A 16,304-nucleotide genomic window follows, 5' to 3' on the forward strand; every position below is an offset into this window, starting at 1 on the left:
GAATTTTGCCCAGATTTTAAAAAAAGGAAAAGGGACATATGGAGCTCGATCTCTACCCATGGAAATTTCCCAGAGCAAGACCATCAAAAATATGCTGTTGAGCAGGATGCAGTGACCTTGAGCTGTAAAGAAGGCCCCTGCAAGGCTGATTTTCAGGATCAATAGAGCCCATTGCATTCAAAGAGAATAAGAAAGGCTCTGCTGATCTGTCAGTGCTCACCCCAAAGTACAGGGCAAAGCAAAGGTATCTGGTGCGGGGACACTGCAGGTAGGATGGTACCTTCAGGAGATGCTGCAGCCGGGTCCCCTCATAGAAGCTGGGATGCAGCAAGCTAGAGGAGGGTGCCCTGCCACCTCTGGTCCTGCAGGACAGCTGGATATCATGCCTGGCCATTGCAGGGCTGGGAGGGTGGCCAAATAAGATGTGACCTACTGAATCTGCAGTGAATAAGGCAAAAGGAGTTAGCCTTAACCAGGAAAATGGGAATGCAGACAGGATGGTGTACTTCAGCCTCTGGTGTGCTGTGGTACTGCTGGGCATGTTATCTCCCATGGAAGTTTTGCTTCAGGCATACAAATAGCCTGCAAAGGGGACTGTCCAAGAGCTTGAAGAATTGGCAGCAGTGTGAAGAGATGTGCTGGAGACAGTCACTGGGGTTTAAGTGACCCAGCTTCCCAGACTGCAGGGCACTCAAACACCTGAGCTTCCAGGAGCGAGCTCTCTGCGGTGTGCAAGTCACCTTGAAGCAACCCTTGACAGGAATAGAAGAGAAATCAAGTATTATTAATTATAATAGGTTGTAATAGGTTGTTGGTGCTGGCTAAGATTATAACAACTTAATTGAAATAATGTCTTGCACCAGAGCATAGTGTTCTTGAAATCAAGAACACATGAAGTTTTCGATAGTGTGAACACGTGTGTCACAGCCTGGCCCATGTACATCCTTAAATGTGTGCTGGCTCTTACACTGAATTGCATTTCTTTTTCATTTTCTGACACTCTCTGGAAAGCATTTTAATGCATTTCTAGTTTATCTAGCCTAAGGTCGTGCAGCTGGACAATTTAAATGTGTACATGCAGGCTCTTCCAAAAATGCAGAACAGGAATAGCAATGCAGGATTCTCTATTCCACAGGACCATATTTCTTCCTTTGTCTCTATCCCCCACAAGTTGTTTTGATTTAACAAGCCACTGTTTGAAAGTGTATCTTAAAAGGCCTTGTTTTACTCATATTGAATAATGTTCTGCCTCTTTGAACTTTGCCTCTATATGAAGAACACAGACAAGTTTTAAAAATGCAGCTGCAAGCTAGAGCTGAAATTCCCCTGGTCCCTCTGGCAGCCTTAATCAGCAAAGTTCTCCTGGAGCTGCCCAAGTTGCCTTTCAAGCGCTGATAAAGCAGGACGGGTTGCACAGCTCTGTGGCTCAGGATTCTGTTGCCCTTTCAAAGCCTGTGGCTGTGCACAGGTTTGGGGTGTTTTTTTCCCCCTCTGTACAACCCCAATTACTGCCTTCCAGGAGCCCCACCACTGTGCTGGCACAGCTGGGCTTGCAGCATCCCAGGGGCATCCCAGGGGAGGGGAGTGCTGCTTCAAATGAAATTCTACAGTTTCAAAAAAAAAAAAAATCAGGCTGTATAAGATAAAGTGAAAATGCTTAACTGCAAAAGGAAAAAAGGAATTTAATCACAAAACAAAATGTGATGGAGAAAAATTACTTGGTCACTGCAGAAGCTCGGTTTTGATGAAACCGACACAAAAAGTACCTTGCAGTGGGATGGGGATGTCTTACTTAACTGAAGCGTTCAGTTCTGAAAAGGTCAATGTGAAATGCTCTGCGGTGACTCGAGTGCTTTGCTCAGGGTTGTATCTATTTTGTTTTAACAGAAAGATTGTCAAAAATTAACACATCTCTCCAAAACAATTTGTTCCTGTCAGACTGGCCTTTTCTGTTCTCATTCATCCTTTCCAGTTCGCTAACTCTCTGGATGCATCTTGGTCCCTTTCAAGTCAATAAAGCAAAAGTCCAAGTGGCTTCTTTTAAACTCGGGTTTCAGCTAGCTCTTCTTTCTTATGGTGTTGTTAATTCCAGGTTAGTTTATTCTGGCCACCCTCCCTACAAGTGCTGTGAAAGTACAAATAGCCCTCCAAAATAAAGGAAAATCAGTATTTCTTACGTGAAAAATGCTGTAATTCAAAATTTCCCCATCTGCTCCTGATTTCATGGAACTCTGGTAGAATAATTGTTGATAGCATGCCACGTGAAAAATGAAATAGCTGGGAGCCAAATCTATATGTGGCAAATTGAGTTAAAGAAATCTCATAAAAATAAGCAGTATATTAAAAAAAAACAAGGATTTAAAAAGCCGATTATTCTATTAGTGTCCCAGTTTGTTTATTTTATATCTATGCTAGCAGAGATTCCCTCAGAGATTAACACCATGGACTAACGCACAGATGGGGCCAGAAACTTGAAAGTCATCTGAATATTAAGAATTTAAATCTTTAGCCTCAGTGATTTGAGCAGAAAGCCAATTATGAGGCTGAATTAGTTTTCAAATTAAACTGCAATTTAAGGCATGTGAAATTAATCTTTTAAGGCCTATAGTTGCATGTGTATATATATATATATATATTCATGTGAAGAATTTGGATTCTGCATTTTGAGCTCCTTCCTCTTTTCCATCCTGATAGTACAATTAGTGACGAGGTGTTTGGTGCCCTGCAGATTGTTTTTACAGTGGAAAAACAGGGCAGGTGTTACTGGGTGGAACAGGATGAAAGGAAAGTGGCAGCGCCCAAAATCTGGAATCACCAAAGAGAAGCAGCTTCGTTTTTGAAAACGAGTGGGGCGCTGAGTGCAAACCCCTTTCTCCCATTATGAATCATTGCAAAAACACAGTTGTGCTGCTCATAATTAAAATGTTTAATATTCTTTTACCAGCATGAAGTAAATAAGATTTGGTATTCTTCATTAAGTAAAGCCCTGGCTGACCAGAGCACCCACGCAGGTTTGCAGACCTCAGCTAGCTCAGGCTGCTCACTATGGGGATCGCTCAGGGGAGTCTGGAGCCTGTGCAGGTGCGTTTTCCTGCTGATAGCACTAAAAGCTAGGAATAATGCAAATTCGACGTGTTTCAGAGAGACCATGTAAAGATAAAATCTTCATGTGCCAGAATAAGCTTTGACAATTTCTTCCAGTCTTCCCAGAGCTCTTCACAGCTTGGGTGCATTACTTCTGGGCCCGTGAGAAGCCTGAGCATACGCCCCAATGCAGCGCTATCTTGTTCATCTTGGGTAGGTGCTAGTCTGGTCCTTGCACGTTATGTGCTGTTAAAAATACCTTTGTCCAACCCGACTCTGTTACACACAGACTAGGGATACACAATATTCTTTTTAAGTTCTTTTGCTCAGACAAGCACAATTTTAAGAAATTGTTTTTCTGCACACACATCGTAGAGCTTTCCATTTTATTTCGAGGTGAGTGGTTATGAAATCCGTGCTCTTCTTAATTTCCTTTTCAGAAACATCTAGTCCCAATGGCAAGGAAGTGAATTATAGGACTGTAAGTGAGAAAAAAAAAATGCAAATCCCCTGACTGGTGTTTTTCTTCTCCAGAAAAAAATGGTCAGGTTGATATAAAGAAAAACAATGTGGAAATCATGTTCTGAGACCACTCTTGAAGTGAGTTATGACTCTGCAGTAGTCTGCTCTCCACTACATTTTAACCAGCAGTTACAAACAATCTAGTAAAATATATATATATATATATATACTATATATATTTATATTTACATTTTTATTACATTATATTACATGTATTGCTACGAAACAACTGTTCTAAAGATGCACTTAATACAAGAGAAAAGGAACAAAAATTTGTAGATGATAGGGAATTACATGGTTAATGCTATTTAGCCCACCTGTAATAATACAAAAATGTAGTTCCAGTGTTTTAGGTGTTCAGGTGTCTGCATGTGTACGTGTACAAAGACATGTGCATTCTGCTTTTTTTGTCCTTCGCATGATGAACACAAGTGTAGCCTCCACCAGCCAGCGAACATTTACCACAGCTGTGGTCTGATGGCTGAATCCATGAAATCAGTGAACTTTTGTTCTTTGGTACCTCATCTCCTATTGCTACCACATCTTAAAAGAAAACACATGTAGTGTTCTGGATGGGTTTGGAAGGGGACGGAGCAGATCTCACTGTTTTCCCAGAGACCTCCTGTGATGCCGCCAGAATCTCACCGTCACGCAGGGAGGGGAGGCAGCAGCGCTCCAGCAGCGCATCCTCTGCCTCCTGCTCTCACGCTGAGCCAAGCCGAGCGCTGCTTACTGTAAATCCCAAATACTTGATTGCACCAGCAGTCTACAGATGTCCATCAAAATTTCCTGCTGTGCACTGGAAACGTTGAGAAACTGTTGCGAATCTGCATGGCTCTTACTCTCAGTCAAAATACAAGGGTTGGATTCAAGCCTTGTGTTTTGCTCACAAGGTTTTGCTCAGCCTGGCCTGCGTGGTTTCACTGGTCGCATATGCCTTCAGCTATGCACAAAACCCAGCCATACGTCCAAGCACAGTTTGGTGGTGGTGTTCAGGATATCTCATCCTAAGTCATGGTTTCTCCGTTTTTTGTATTCGCCTGTGGGAATGGAGAGGACTCATCTGCAGGAACTCAGCCGAGCCGAGGTTCATCGATTTATGCAATCAGAACTGTTTGCTCGGAGGCTCAGTGTGCTTTTGCCCATCTTGAAGTTTTGCTTCTGTTATTTCTCTGTGGTGCTGGGGGTCTCGGCAGGCTGCAGACTGCTGTACAGGTGTTATTTTCAAATCTGGCCCTTCCCATGCGTGTGTTGTATTTGGTGCATCACTTCATTTTCTCTCCTGAGGTACTTGTTTTATTTTTAATGATAAGAAGGCATTATTTCAGTTCCGGGTGACAGCAGCTGCTTCATCTTGCTCAGTCATCTCTCCAGACCCACTTGCTCTCTTTATTCTCATTAGGCTGACTCTTGCATTGTTTGAGGCTGAGGATCTGATGTCTCCACTAATTAGGAAGTGGCATCCTTTATGAATTAGGTTAGCTGCTTGAAAGGTCAAAATTTGCCAGTGATTACAAAAATAATGGGGAAAGAGAATGACAGCAGCTATCAGTTATGACTGAAGGAATATCATTTAGAAGGAAAGTGCTGTTTCTATTTAGTTTTCTATCCAGAGAGTGTGGGATGCAGTTTAATTTAAGTATATTTGCAATTTATTACATCTGCAGTAGAGTTTCAGGCACTTGTCATCTTGATGTCTTGCACACGTTCCTATTTACTTATGCGACTCCACTGAACACCTTTGGTGAGTTTGCTCCTCGTTTTTCACTTGAAATCTTTAACAATGAATATGTGAAAGTGCTTCAAATCACCCATTGAATAGATATTTTTTTTCACTTGAGGATGCAGGTTTATTTGCTGAGCCATTTTAGTCTTTGATGCTACAGCAGTTCTGCAAATAGTGCTCTAACATCCATACCTACTGCAAGGTAAATTCTGCCATGAGGAGCTCTGTGCTGTACCATTTAGACTGCTCCTGCTATCCGAGTTAGGGCAGGTAAAATTATCTTCAAGACTGCTCTGCACATCACAACCTGAATGCCTGGAGTCAGCCTCTGCCCTCCATACACTTGGAATGGAAGAATCTTGTTAGTTTTATGTATCAATTAAAAAGACAAATGCAATAAGCACACTTCTACATGCTCATTAGAAATAAAATAGCATTGTTTGTAGAAAAATTGTATTTAAGTAATTATGGGTATAGTTGTACTTTGAGGACTTGTTCAGGATCCCATTGTAGTTATCATAATCTGATTTTGACACTTTGCTTTTATAACATGCTGTCTTTCTGTTCCTGAAACCCTGCTGCAATGCATGAAAACACTTAATGGGCAAAGTGTTCCTGTTGTGAGTAGGGCCATGAGATCTTGTCCTCTGTGGGGAAGAAAGCCAATATCAGGAAACTCTTCTGCACTGAAAATTTTATTTTTAGGAAGTGTTGTAAATTTTACACTACTTTTCAGTATTCAATCTTCCCCTCAACAATTATTGTCTTCTCTCTATCCAGCATCGGATGCAGAGTATTCTCTAAGTGAGCTTCTCGACTTGGAAAAAAAAATAGGAGGAAGGGGAGGTTTCCATTAGTACAAAGCCATTATTAACTTGGGTTAATGAAGATCTAATGTAATATGGCCATCACCACATGTCTGCACATAATGATTCAATCCTTTTCTATGGGGGAATGATTAAATTAAGTATCTTGTAGGTCAAAATTAGACTGAGAAGGTTAACCAACCTTTAATGATTCTGCAACCATTTACCAGCCATTAAAAAACATAAATTGTAAGATAAAGTTCAATAGGAATCAGCATTATCAGTAAAAAAAAAAAAAAAAAAAGATAGGATGAAGTTTTAGCTTTTCTGTTTATATCACAGGAGTAGACAGAGAGGATTGTGTATTTTTATAGTAATATGTGGTATAAAGGGCAAAGTGAAAGGTTTTTTGTCTTTTTTTTTATTTGTATTCCTGATAAGTGCCCATTAGCTCTTTCTTTTTACATGCATTAAATCTAACTAATGGATATCAAACCAGCTTAGAAAAATGGTAATTATGAAGGAGTTGTAACAAAGACTTTGGGAGCACAACTGTGCTGAGATATTGTTTGTATGCCTTAAAACCATGACAGCCCAGTCTTTACAGAGAAATGCAGTTGCATAGATGGGAGAGCAGAGATTGCAGACAATGTGATGGGAATCAGCAGTCTTTGGCATGCTTTGGAAGCATCTGAGCTAGAAAGAATCACCCTGATTCTCAAATTCCAGAGCAATTTTCAGGAGACATTTGTTTATGACTGTGTGTTTATCTGCTCGTATATATACGGGGAAGCTATCTTCCTTGTTTTGCTCCTTTTTTACTTTACAAACATACACAGATCGAATGAGATGTAGTGCACATCAAATCTTCTTGCAGTCTTTTACAAACAGATGCAATTAATTTTAAAATCAATAAAACTGAATATACGGGTAAAAAATGATCTCCCTTTGCTTCTATCTCCCCAGTTTCTGTAAGGTATTATTTTACCCATCCTGTAGAATGCTTGATTAATCTAATGGGAATATTTTCCATTAGGGGTGCTTTCAAGCATCTCTCTTGTTTCTTGTCTATTGTCAGGTTGAAACAAAAATATCTCATTTGACGAAATAATATCTCGGAGATGGCAGTCTCTGGGAAATAAAAGGGAATGCACTGTGAAGTTCAGTTTCTTGGGGTCTTGCCTTTTACTGATAGACTTCCTTCATCATGCCATACATTAATTTTAACTCAGGTGATATATGAACTTGGCACATTAGTTAATGAAAAGCTAATGCACAGTAATCTTGTCATCACTAGCTGTGCATGATAATTCAATCTGCTTCTTAGAAGAGCTGTTCAACATGCAACAAATGTGATTTAATATTGACATGATGTACTAGGTTAGGTGTTTCATTTAACATACCATGTGCCTGATTTGATGAGAAATGTTTTTCTTTCAACAGGTTATCTACCTGAGTTAGCAGGCCAGGTGTATAAGTTAATACAGTTATATCAAACACCGTCTGGACTGGGTGTTCATTATTTGATACACAGCACAGACTTGGGCAAAATCCTGAGTTTTTTCACTTTGTGCATTTTTTTTATGTTGTCAGCATGCTTGTAAGCAAGTTCTTCAGAGCAGAAAATAAAGCTAATGCTTCTTTCACACACCAAATGCGTAAAGACCCTCTTGTCGTGTTTGTACACCTCTTTTTTTTCTCCATCACCAGTGGCCAAGTCTGACCCAAAACTGGCACACTTTTAGGATTTTTTCGCTTGAATCCTAACAATAGCAGTCTCAGCCCTCAAGTGTGTAAGAAATGTACAGTCTGCCACTGTATGTTTGCCTAATTTGTGTAGTAACGGGCTAGATGTGAGGATGTATTTCCTTTATTTTAATATAAAGTATATGAAGATATATCCCCATGCAACATAGAAACATGACATTATTTACCTTTATAGTAGATAAATCATCACCAACCACCTTCCTGTAGTGGGAGACTTTATATAGCACCCGGAAGATGTTAGGCTCTGTAGCAGCATATATCCACAGCACTCTACTGCAATTCTTGTGCACAGATATATATTTATGTCATTCACCGCAGCACATCGGTATCCAGAGGATATGTCTTGCTTAAAGACAAAGTAAATATACAGAAAACTGAGTGGAACATTGACGGTGAGTGCAGGTTAGAGCAACGGATCCCCTGGGAGCAGTGCTCGGGAATAGCTCTCAGCAGGGTAACAGGAGATGCCATCAGGCTGCTGCACTTGGGTCAGCACTGCCAAGTGGGAAATGTGTACGCATAGGGATGGGAACGGACATATCAGCTCTTCCCAGCCACCATCCAGACTGCAGAAAGGAAGAAATAATTTTAAACTGGTTTCCAGCAGACTGTGGTCAGACAAGCAGCCCCAGGGAGTGGTGGAGAGCCGGGGAAGGAAGCGGCTGCTGGATTTCCACCATGTGCTGCCGAGTGCTGCAGCCACACAGGGCCCTTTGCAGAGGATACTTTATTAAGTTACAAGTTAGTAATTAATGCCAAGTTCCTCTATTTTCTCTGCGGTTGGGTTTCATAAGGGAAATTAAAGATATGAGATGGATAGGGAGCAGATTGCCCCTTGAAATACAGCTCCCTGGTGTCAGTTCATGACATTAGAGACATTTGTCCACTCCCATCTCCCTTGTGGAGACGTAGGTCAAATGCTGCCAAAATAGTTGTTTCTTTTAGAGCAGATGAGCTCAGTCCAGTGGTCAAAATACAACATTGCAGAAAAGAAAGAAGGTGAGGGAGTGAGCGAAAGACATCTGCTGTATATGTGTCCTCCCATCCACAACAGAACTACTGTCAGGTCACCCCCATGCCCACCACAGCTGTAGCCTCTTGCCAGGGTGGGAACCCCCCATCTCCTATGGTGCAGTCTGAGAGACCCTGAACGAGGAGGGACCAGGACTGCAGGAGCCCCAGTAACTTTTCTTTCTGAGCTTTTTCTTGCACTTAAAATGAATCACAAAATACCACCTGTTATTTGGAGTAAGTCCTAAGATTGCACGTGTCCTAAAATAGATTCTGTTTTCCTCTTCCACTTCTGTTTTCATTAGCCCCAGGTTTTGACATTCTGTTCAGAGATATTTTCAGTATAGAATGCATTAAGATAACATAGATTTCAAATCAAACATCTCCTCATTCAGCATATTTCCTATTTAAATTTCTCCTGTACGTTTCCCCTGTACCTATCTAAGGAATGGCTTCTTTATTTGTATCAGTTGTCTCATGATAACTGGTTTTGCAAAGGAGAAAAAAAATGCCTGAAGAGAAAGGATAAAATCCATTGCCTGTGCAACCTTGTTTCAGTGCAGTGTTCCTTCCTCCTCCTGACGTTTATTGATTGGAAAAATGTTAGTTGTTGAATAGTTTGTTTTCATTTCACAAATGTGAATCAGGATTAGCACAGAATGATAGGAATGTATTCATCATTAAGAATTTGCCTTACACATTCATTTATTTTTTAATCTATAATTCCTATTGAACTAAGAAAACTCACAGGGATATGTTATCACCGCAGAGAACAAAAAGAGCCTGAGAGAGCCAGATGGAAGGAGTTCAGGAAAGCATTTTCCACATTGCAAAAATATGAACTTAGGAAGCCACTAATACAGAAAAATGTGTTTGTTGGGTTTTTGTTTTTGTTTTTGTTTTTTCCAAAGTTGGGGAAGATACTGGGGGCATTTGGGGGCATTGCCTACATGCTGTCTTCAGGGCAGTTGAGTAGGCTGCAGTTTTGGGCATGCTGCGGCTGTTGATAGAGCTGCCCATTTAGAGCAAGGGGTAGCTCTTTAATTCTCCTGCAAACAGATACAAGCCCTCTGGTTCTCCATGCCTTCTCTGAACTGGAAGCTGGTTAACTTTGTGATCAATCTGGGAATCTGGGTGTATTAGGTCAGACATGATGCAATGCTGATGTAGCCACATGGCCTCAAGTTTGCCAGCAGCTCACATCTAACCAAGTGGGCAGAACGAGCTCAGCTCTTTTTTTTGCAAAACAACACATGGCCATGTCTTGAGCCCAGGTTCTTGTTGGGACCGCTTTGCATCTCCTCCAGCTTGGCACGCTCATAAGTTGGTTCATTGTGTTCAGAGTTCCCAAATGAGCAGTGTACAAGCGGTACTTTCCATTGATGCTGTTGAGTTCTGATGGTTGTTAAGCAAGGTTATGTCTGGTTTCACTGTCTCTTTGCCTCCCACTCCTCCTTTTCAGGTCTCATATCATTAGATTCATACACTGTTGCAGATTGCTTTTTGCAAGCAATATGTGTCTGCCCTTTCAGTCTTTCTCTCCTACCAGTATAACGAGCGTAAAGCTGGGCCCTATGAGCTCAGGGGGGTCACAGGACCATGCATCTGCAGGAGTCCATCCAATCAAGTAACATCTTTTACCCTCATAATGATAATTTCCCACTTTAGCAGAACACCCTGCTGCCAAACTCCAGTGATAATGAGCCTGTCAGTGCATCAGTGCGCTCCCAACAGTATCTAGAAAGTAGGGATTTCTTTTTTTTTTGCAAGGCAAATGAAGACACTGATGATTAGCAAGAAACAAACCAATGATTCAATACATCACTGGCCACACATACCAAATCATTGATTTTCTGTCCTGCTGGGCAGCAGCTGTTCCATTTGCTCTGCAGAAATGTTGTTTTTTCTCTGGAAGGAGCTGGAAAGGTGGACGTTTCTCCAAAGACGGGAAGAAGCAGAAGGTTGCTGCACTGGGCATCGTGATGGGGTCCTGGGCATGTTGGTGGCATCCTTCTGAAGCTGTTGAGAACTCTGACAGGCTTTCTTCCATTAAACTATGGAAATACTTTTGAATATATGTGAATGAAGTGATTGGCAAATGGGAAAAAAAATGTCCTGGGAGAATTTATATGAAATTACAGGACAAAAAAATGCTGCCCTTAGACTTACAATCACTGAAAGAATTAGTAGTTAATCATAGATATCCCCATATAACTTCTCTCCATATATCGGTGACATGTAATCAGTATCCTTACTGATCATCTAGTCTCGGCACTGTTACTATTTTCATAATCCTCGCAATGTCTAGATTGAAATGAGGTATCTACTCTGTGCATTTCTGAGTAAAATGCACAACCCTGAGTCAACAAGACTGAAATCTGCTGTGCCATGTGATAGTCCTGATATTTTGTCTTCTCTTGGTCCAAGGTACCTATGTGATGACGGTGACTGCAAATGATGCTGATGACAGTACTACAGCGAACGGGATGGTGAGATACCGAATTGTGACTCAGACCCCACAGAGCCCATCACAAAACATGTTTACCATTAACAGCGAGACAGGAGACATCGTCACCGTGGCTGCTGGCCTTGACAGAGAGGTGAGTTTGAAAACCATCACACCACGTTTCCAGTTGTTGAGGGTTACTGACCTGCAAAGCCCAAATCCTCTCTCCAATCCAAACCTTCCAAAAGTTTGCGTTGCAGTGTGGAGATCATGGTCTTTGCTCCTGCAGTGACCATGGGGCATTGTGGCTTCGGTGTGATACTGTTGTCTTAATTCATAGTGGTCAATGAAACCCTGGGAGAGTCTTCAGACTCGAGATGCTTGTATATGCCTTGTGTAAATGTGCACAACTCAAAGACAGAAAATACTCCAGAAGGAAAAGGGGATGAATAAGTTGGCATTTCTCCCCCTTCTGTCATGGGACAGATAAAAAGGTTTATGACTATAGGCCTTTTTAGACCTCTCTGTATGTTATTTGGAAGCAGTTACACAGCCTATATTCCACACATGTAGTGTGTTTCATGACGGCATCCTTGTATTGTTTCCAAACTAGATAAATGTCTTCTGATGTATGTTATCAACCATGTGATTTTGGTTTTGTGTACAGTCCTGTTTCTAATAGCCTTTTTTCCTGGCATTTTACAAGTTACAGCTCTTCTAAATACAGAAAAAATACCATTACAAAGGACCAAAATATGGTCTGGTGGTGTAAGCTACGTAGTATGATTCTTAGAGCTCTGCCTTCTCTGGTTGTGAGTATAACTCAAGGAGAAAGCATTTATACCTCACACGTTAAAAAAACTCGAGGGTGGGTTGGAGTAGAAGGAGGGGACAGCAGTCTGTGGTTGTGAAGTGAGAGGGGAAACTTAAATTCTACTTTTTTTTTTCCCCCGTTGGACTGTGTCATTCATGGAATGTCACCTGTCCACTGCCGTTAGGAGATCAGATTGTAAGTGATAGGAAAGGTCATTTGTTCACTGAATGGATAGCCACCAATAGTATGGCTATGCAACATATACAAAAGTAAGGACTTACTTTTAGCCATAAGTCAAGATATTTGAGTTGAGGCAGTCCACAGAGACAAGAAGTCTTGCAAAATCCATTTCTGAGAGCATCAAGTGTGCATTTCTAAGAGAAGGCACCAGAAATTGGTTTTGTTCTTCTGTTCTCTTCTTCCCTCCCCTGTGACCAATGGGGATATCAGCCTTGAAGGAATGAAATCTGTGTCCCCAAGCACATAAGAATTTTTTTCCTTTACAGTTCAGCCCCAGTGGCACCGTCAGCCCTGCTGCAATGCTCTGACAAGCAATAGCCAATGTGCGTTGCTGTGCACATCATTAATATCATGAAAATACGCATTCATCAACATTCATCACACAATCTTCACAAACTTCACTTACATCAACATAAAAAATTCAAAGTCTTGTGCCCGTTTCTTTGCATACGTGGGGCTGCTTTTCTGCTCCAGGACTGCATGGAGGCTGCGGGAGAGATTTCTGGCTGCGCTCAGGGGACGGCAGCAGAGGACTTGGAGGAGGGATCTGAATTCTGGCAGGAAAATGCTGGCTTTAAGGAAATGACAGAACTTTTATTGCCCCCCTGACATCAGTGGGGGCCAGCACTGCAATGTAGGGCTTTACAGATAGAGAAAGGTCATAGGTTTATATTAATTTCAGAGACATGGATTGCTATAGCGAGTTGGGCGAGAGGTTTTAATCTCAGCAAATCAGCTGAAAAAAAAGAGGCAGGCGATAAATAGGGGAAAAGGGTAAAGCAGAATGGTGATATTTTTTCAGATTTATCTCATTGCGCTTGAAGTATAATAAAAACTTCAGGGGAACCATATGCTTCGTGTTAGGCCCACTGTTGCACCGGGTCTGGGAAGTGACGGTAAGTTGGCAGTCTGTGTGTGGAAATGCAGCACTGAGCATCCCACAGGATGGGCGAGGGACACTCAGAACAAGGCAGAACAAGCAGCCCTGGGCACAGACCTGGGGCTGCCCTGCAGCTATGGGACATGCTCGTTCCCAGTGCTCTCCGCTGTCTTTCAGGATTACATCTGGAATTGGCAAAAAGTTTCTGTTTTATTAACATAAAATTATATTAGGGCTAAATTGAAAAAATGTGTTTAAGCACTACATGGCTTTATCACAGATTGTTTTTTTGTTTTTGTTTGTTTTTCCTCAAATCTTGAGAAAGCTATTAGAGGAGTAAATTTGGTTTTGCTGCTGACATTTTCTCGTTGTTAGGAAAAGGAGCCTAAGAGCAGTATTTGGAATGCAGATTTGTGTAAATTAAAATGTTAACAAATCTGACCTATTCAGCTGAAGCTACTACAACCAGTATAAATTCCCTGGATACCAGATATTTCTCCAAATGCTTATTGACACATTTATCAGTGCCTATGACACTGTTATGTTAAGCTGTGTTGAAACAGAACGAGGTTGGCAGGACCTTTTTGAAGGATCAAATTGAGACTAAGGCACCTTGATGCAAAGGTGCCTTAAAGAAGGTGTGAAAGTAACTGTCAAAGCTATTCTGTATCTGAGGGATAGGTCCGTCGTGCAGATCCAACATTTGTCTTTCAGCAGGGAGAAAAGTCACTTCAAAACTGGTATTTCAAGCTCAGCATCTCGTGTGCTCTCTAAGCAACGCTTAGCAGTCATCTCAGCATCTCCACTTAACCAATCGGTTATTTACTGTTTTCTTCCATTATGTTCAATTCAAGAAATGTCCAAGAAGCTGGACTAAGCTTTCCAGGTTGCTTTTTATCACAAGAAGTGTTTCAGTTAACCTGCAAGAAACCTATTTAAAGACAAATTCATGTAGTTTACTGCTGTTTCTAAACCCTCATTTCCACAAACCAAGGAGGAAATTAAAAACTCAGCCTCTAAAATTGTGCTGGTCTCTCTAAATGTGTCTGACATAGAAGATAGCAAAATGAAAAGCCAAGGTATTAAAATATTGATGGCTTTAAAGTTATCTTACCTGGTTCCCATTAATCTGGATGTAAATATGGTTACAATGCTCTGTGTCCATTCACTCATTACGACTGTGCTTAATTGAATGGATCCCCAAGGAAGATAAAGATAATTGGACTGCACTTCATAAAAATTATTAAAGGAGGATAGTTTGGCAACAGTCTGATTTAAGCTCCTGGATGCCTAAGGGTGAAAAATGCCAAAGGTGGAACAAAGAAATGTCTACCCCTTGAACTAATAGGGAAAATCATAGGGATTTAGAATGTGACAGAGGTTCAAAGGTACATTCAAACGGCCAGGCTGAGATGAGAAGGTTAAAAGTAGATACTTGCTCTAATACAGGAAAATGTCAAGAAAATGTAGCTGGTTTAGTAAAGCTAGGAGGGAAAGATCAAATAGTGGTTGGAACACAAATTTATGGATTAATAGGGAAGGCTACGAACATGGAAAATGGGCAGGTTGTAACAAAGTTCAGGGCAGGGCGGGGGGAACCGTGCTATTTAATTCAGTTTATGGCAGGCTGCTGCAGAAATGGGTTACCTGGAATTGCTAACCAAGTGATAGCTTAATTTAGCAGTTTATCTGAATTCAAGATGTCCTTGCTCTTTTCTACTGAGAAGAAAATAACAAGGGGTAAAAAAGGGTCAGCTGTCCCCAGCTGGGGCTTGGAAACAGGCAGAACACTGATATTTCTGTTTTCCATTCTGAAAAGGAACATTTCTCCTTATAAGCATTGCAAAGGGACCAGATCTGCTATGCACATTCACTTATTTTGTCCACCGCTGCTCTGCTGGGGTCATGGGCAGGGATGGAGCCCAGAAGCTGGGTCTGACAGCCACCAGTGAGCTCCCAGTGCAGTCACTCAACTAGATCAGCTCTTCTGATTTCTCTGGTGGCAGAATATCTGTCTCACAGTAAACCCACACTGGGGCTATAGTATAGGCAATATCATCCTCTGAAGAGCTTCCACTAAATATTTGATGAACACAGACTTTGAGCAAGCAGGGGAAAAGGGAAAAAAAGATCGGAGAGAAAAGGAGCTGGTTGATTCCACATTCTGCTGGCAGGCCAATAAACGTTGAGATATCTCAAATGTCATCCAGCCTTATATGAGATAATAAGTATTTTGGCTCCGTGGAGCTTGTAGTGTAATGTTGCTAACTTTCTGAGGTCTTCTTTTAACGGGGACCCTTCCCAGCACGTTCATCTGGTGTTAAACGAATGAAGACAGTCGGGAGCTCTAAGTTGCTTCCTCAGAATTTCTGAATGTTTGTATTTCTTTTAAAGGTGATTGGCGCTCTGCTGCTGCAAATGTTTTTAAAAATGCATGCAATCCGATTCTATGATTACTACACTTGGCTTTCCAAAAATGTGATGTTGCTAGCCTTCCTGAAGCGAGTGAAAGATAAAAGGGAGAGTTTGCCAGCAACTGAGTTAGTGCCTTATTTGATTTCTGAACGAAGTGGCAGGATTTTTGCAGGGAAGAGAAGTTCTTACTGGTAGAGACAGTTGATTTCTTTTCCAGTGCTATGGTTTTGGTGCAACTAGACATTTCTTGTAGAGCAGAATTTTTAAGTGTTAGGTTAAAGACAACAAAAAAGTGGTGCTCTGCTCCTCCAAAACTAAGCTGTGATTGGTGTCTACAACCTGCAGTAACCATTTGGGGTATCTGTATCTCCAGGCCATTGCAAGATCTTTTCAAAATCTCCTCGTTAACTTGATTTCTGATGTTGACTAGGATTAAATAAGGTACAATGCTGCTGCTGGGAATCAGTTTAGCCACTGTGACTGCTACAATTTGTCCTTTGTGGAATATCCCATATGGTGTTTTTTATTTGGGTTTGCCAGCCAATCTAGGTTTGGTTTTTGCCAGCCAATCTGGGTTTGATCTGGATTTTGCC

General features: G+C 41.3%; 1 protein-coding gene across 4 annotated transcripts in view; it reads left to right on the plus strand.

Annotated features, from left to right (window-relative positions):
* Positions 1-16,304, plus strand: part of CDH4 (cadherin 4) — a 668,170-nt gene that overhangs the window by 576,124 nt on the left and 75,742 nt on the right. For all 4 annotated transcript variants that reach the window (XM_068700721.1, XM_068700722.1, XM_068700719.1 and 1 more), the window contains one exon: positions 11,344-11,516. In XM_068700721.1, the coding sequence (XP_068556822.1) occupies positions 11,344-11,516 (173 nt within the window). The remainder of the gene's footprint in view (positions 1-11,343; positions 11,517-16,304) is intronic.

This window comes from Anas acuta, chromosome 16 (assembly GCF_963932015.1).
Source record: "Anas acuta chromosome 16, bAnaAcu1.1, whole genome shotgun sequence".
NCBI classification, from domain to species: Eukaryota; Metazoa; Chordata; class Aves; order Anseriformes; family Anatidae; genus Anas; species Anas acuta.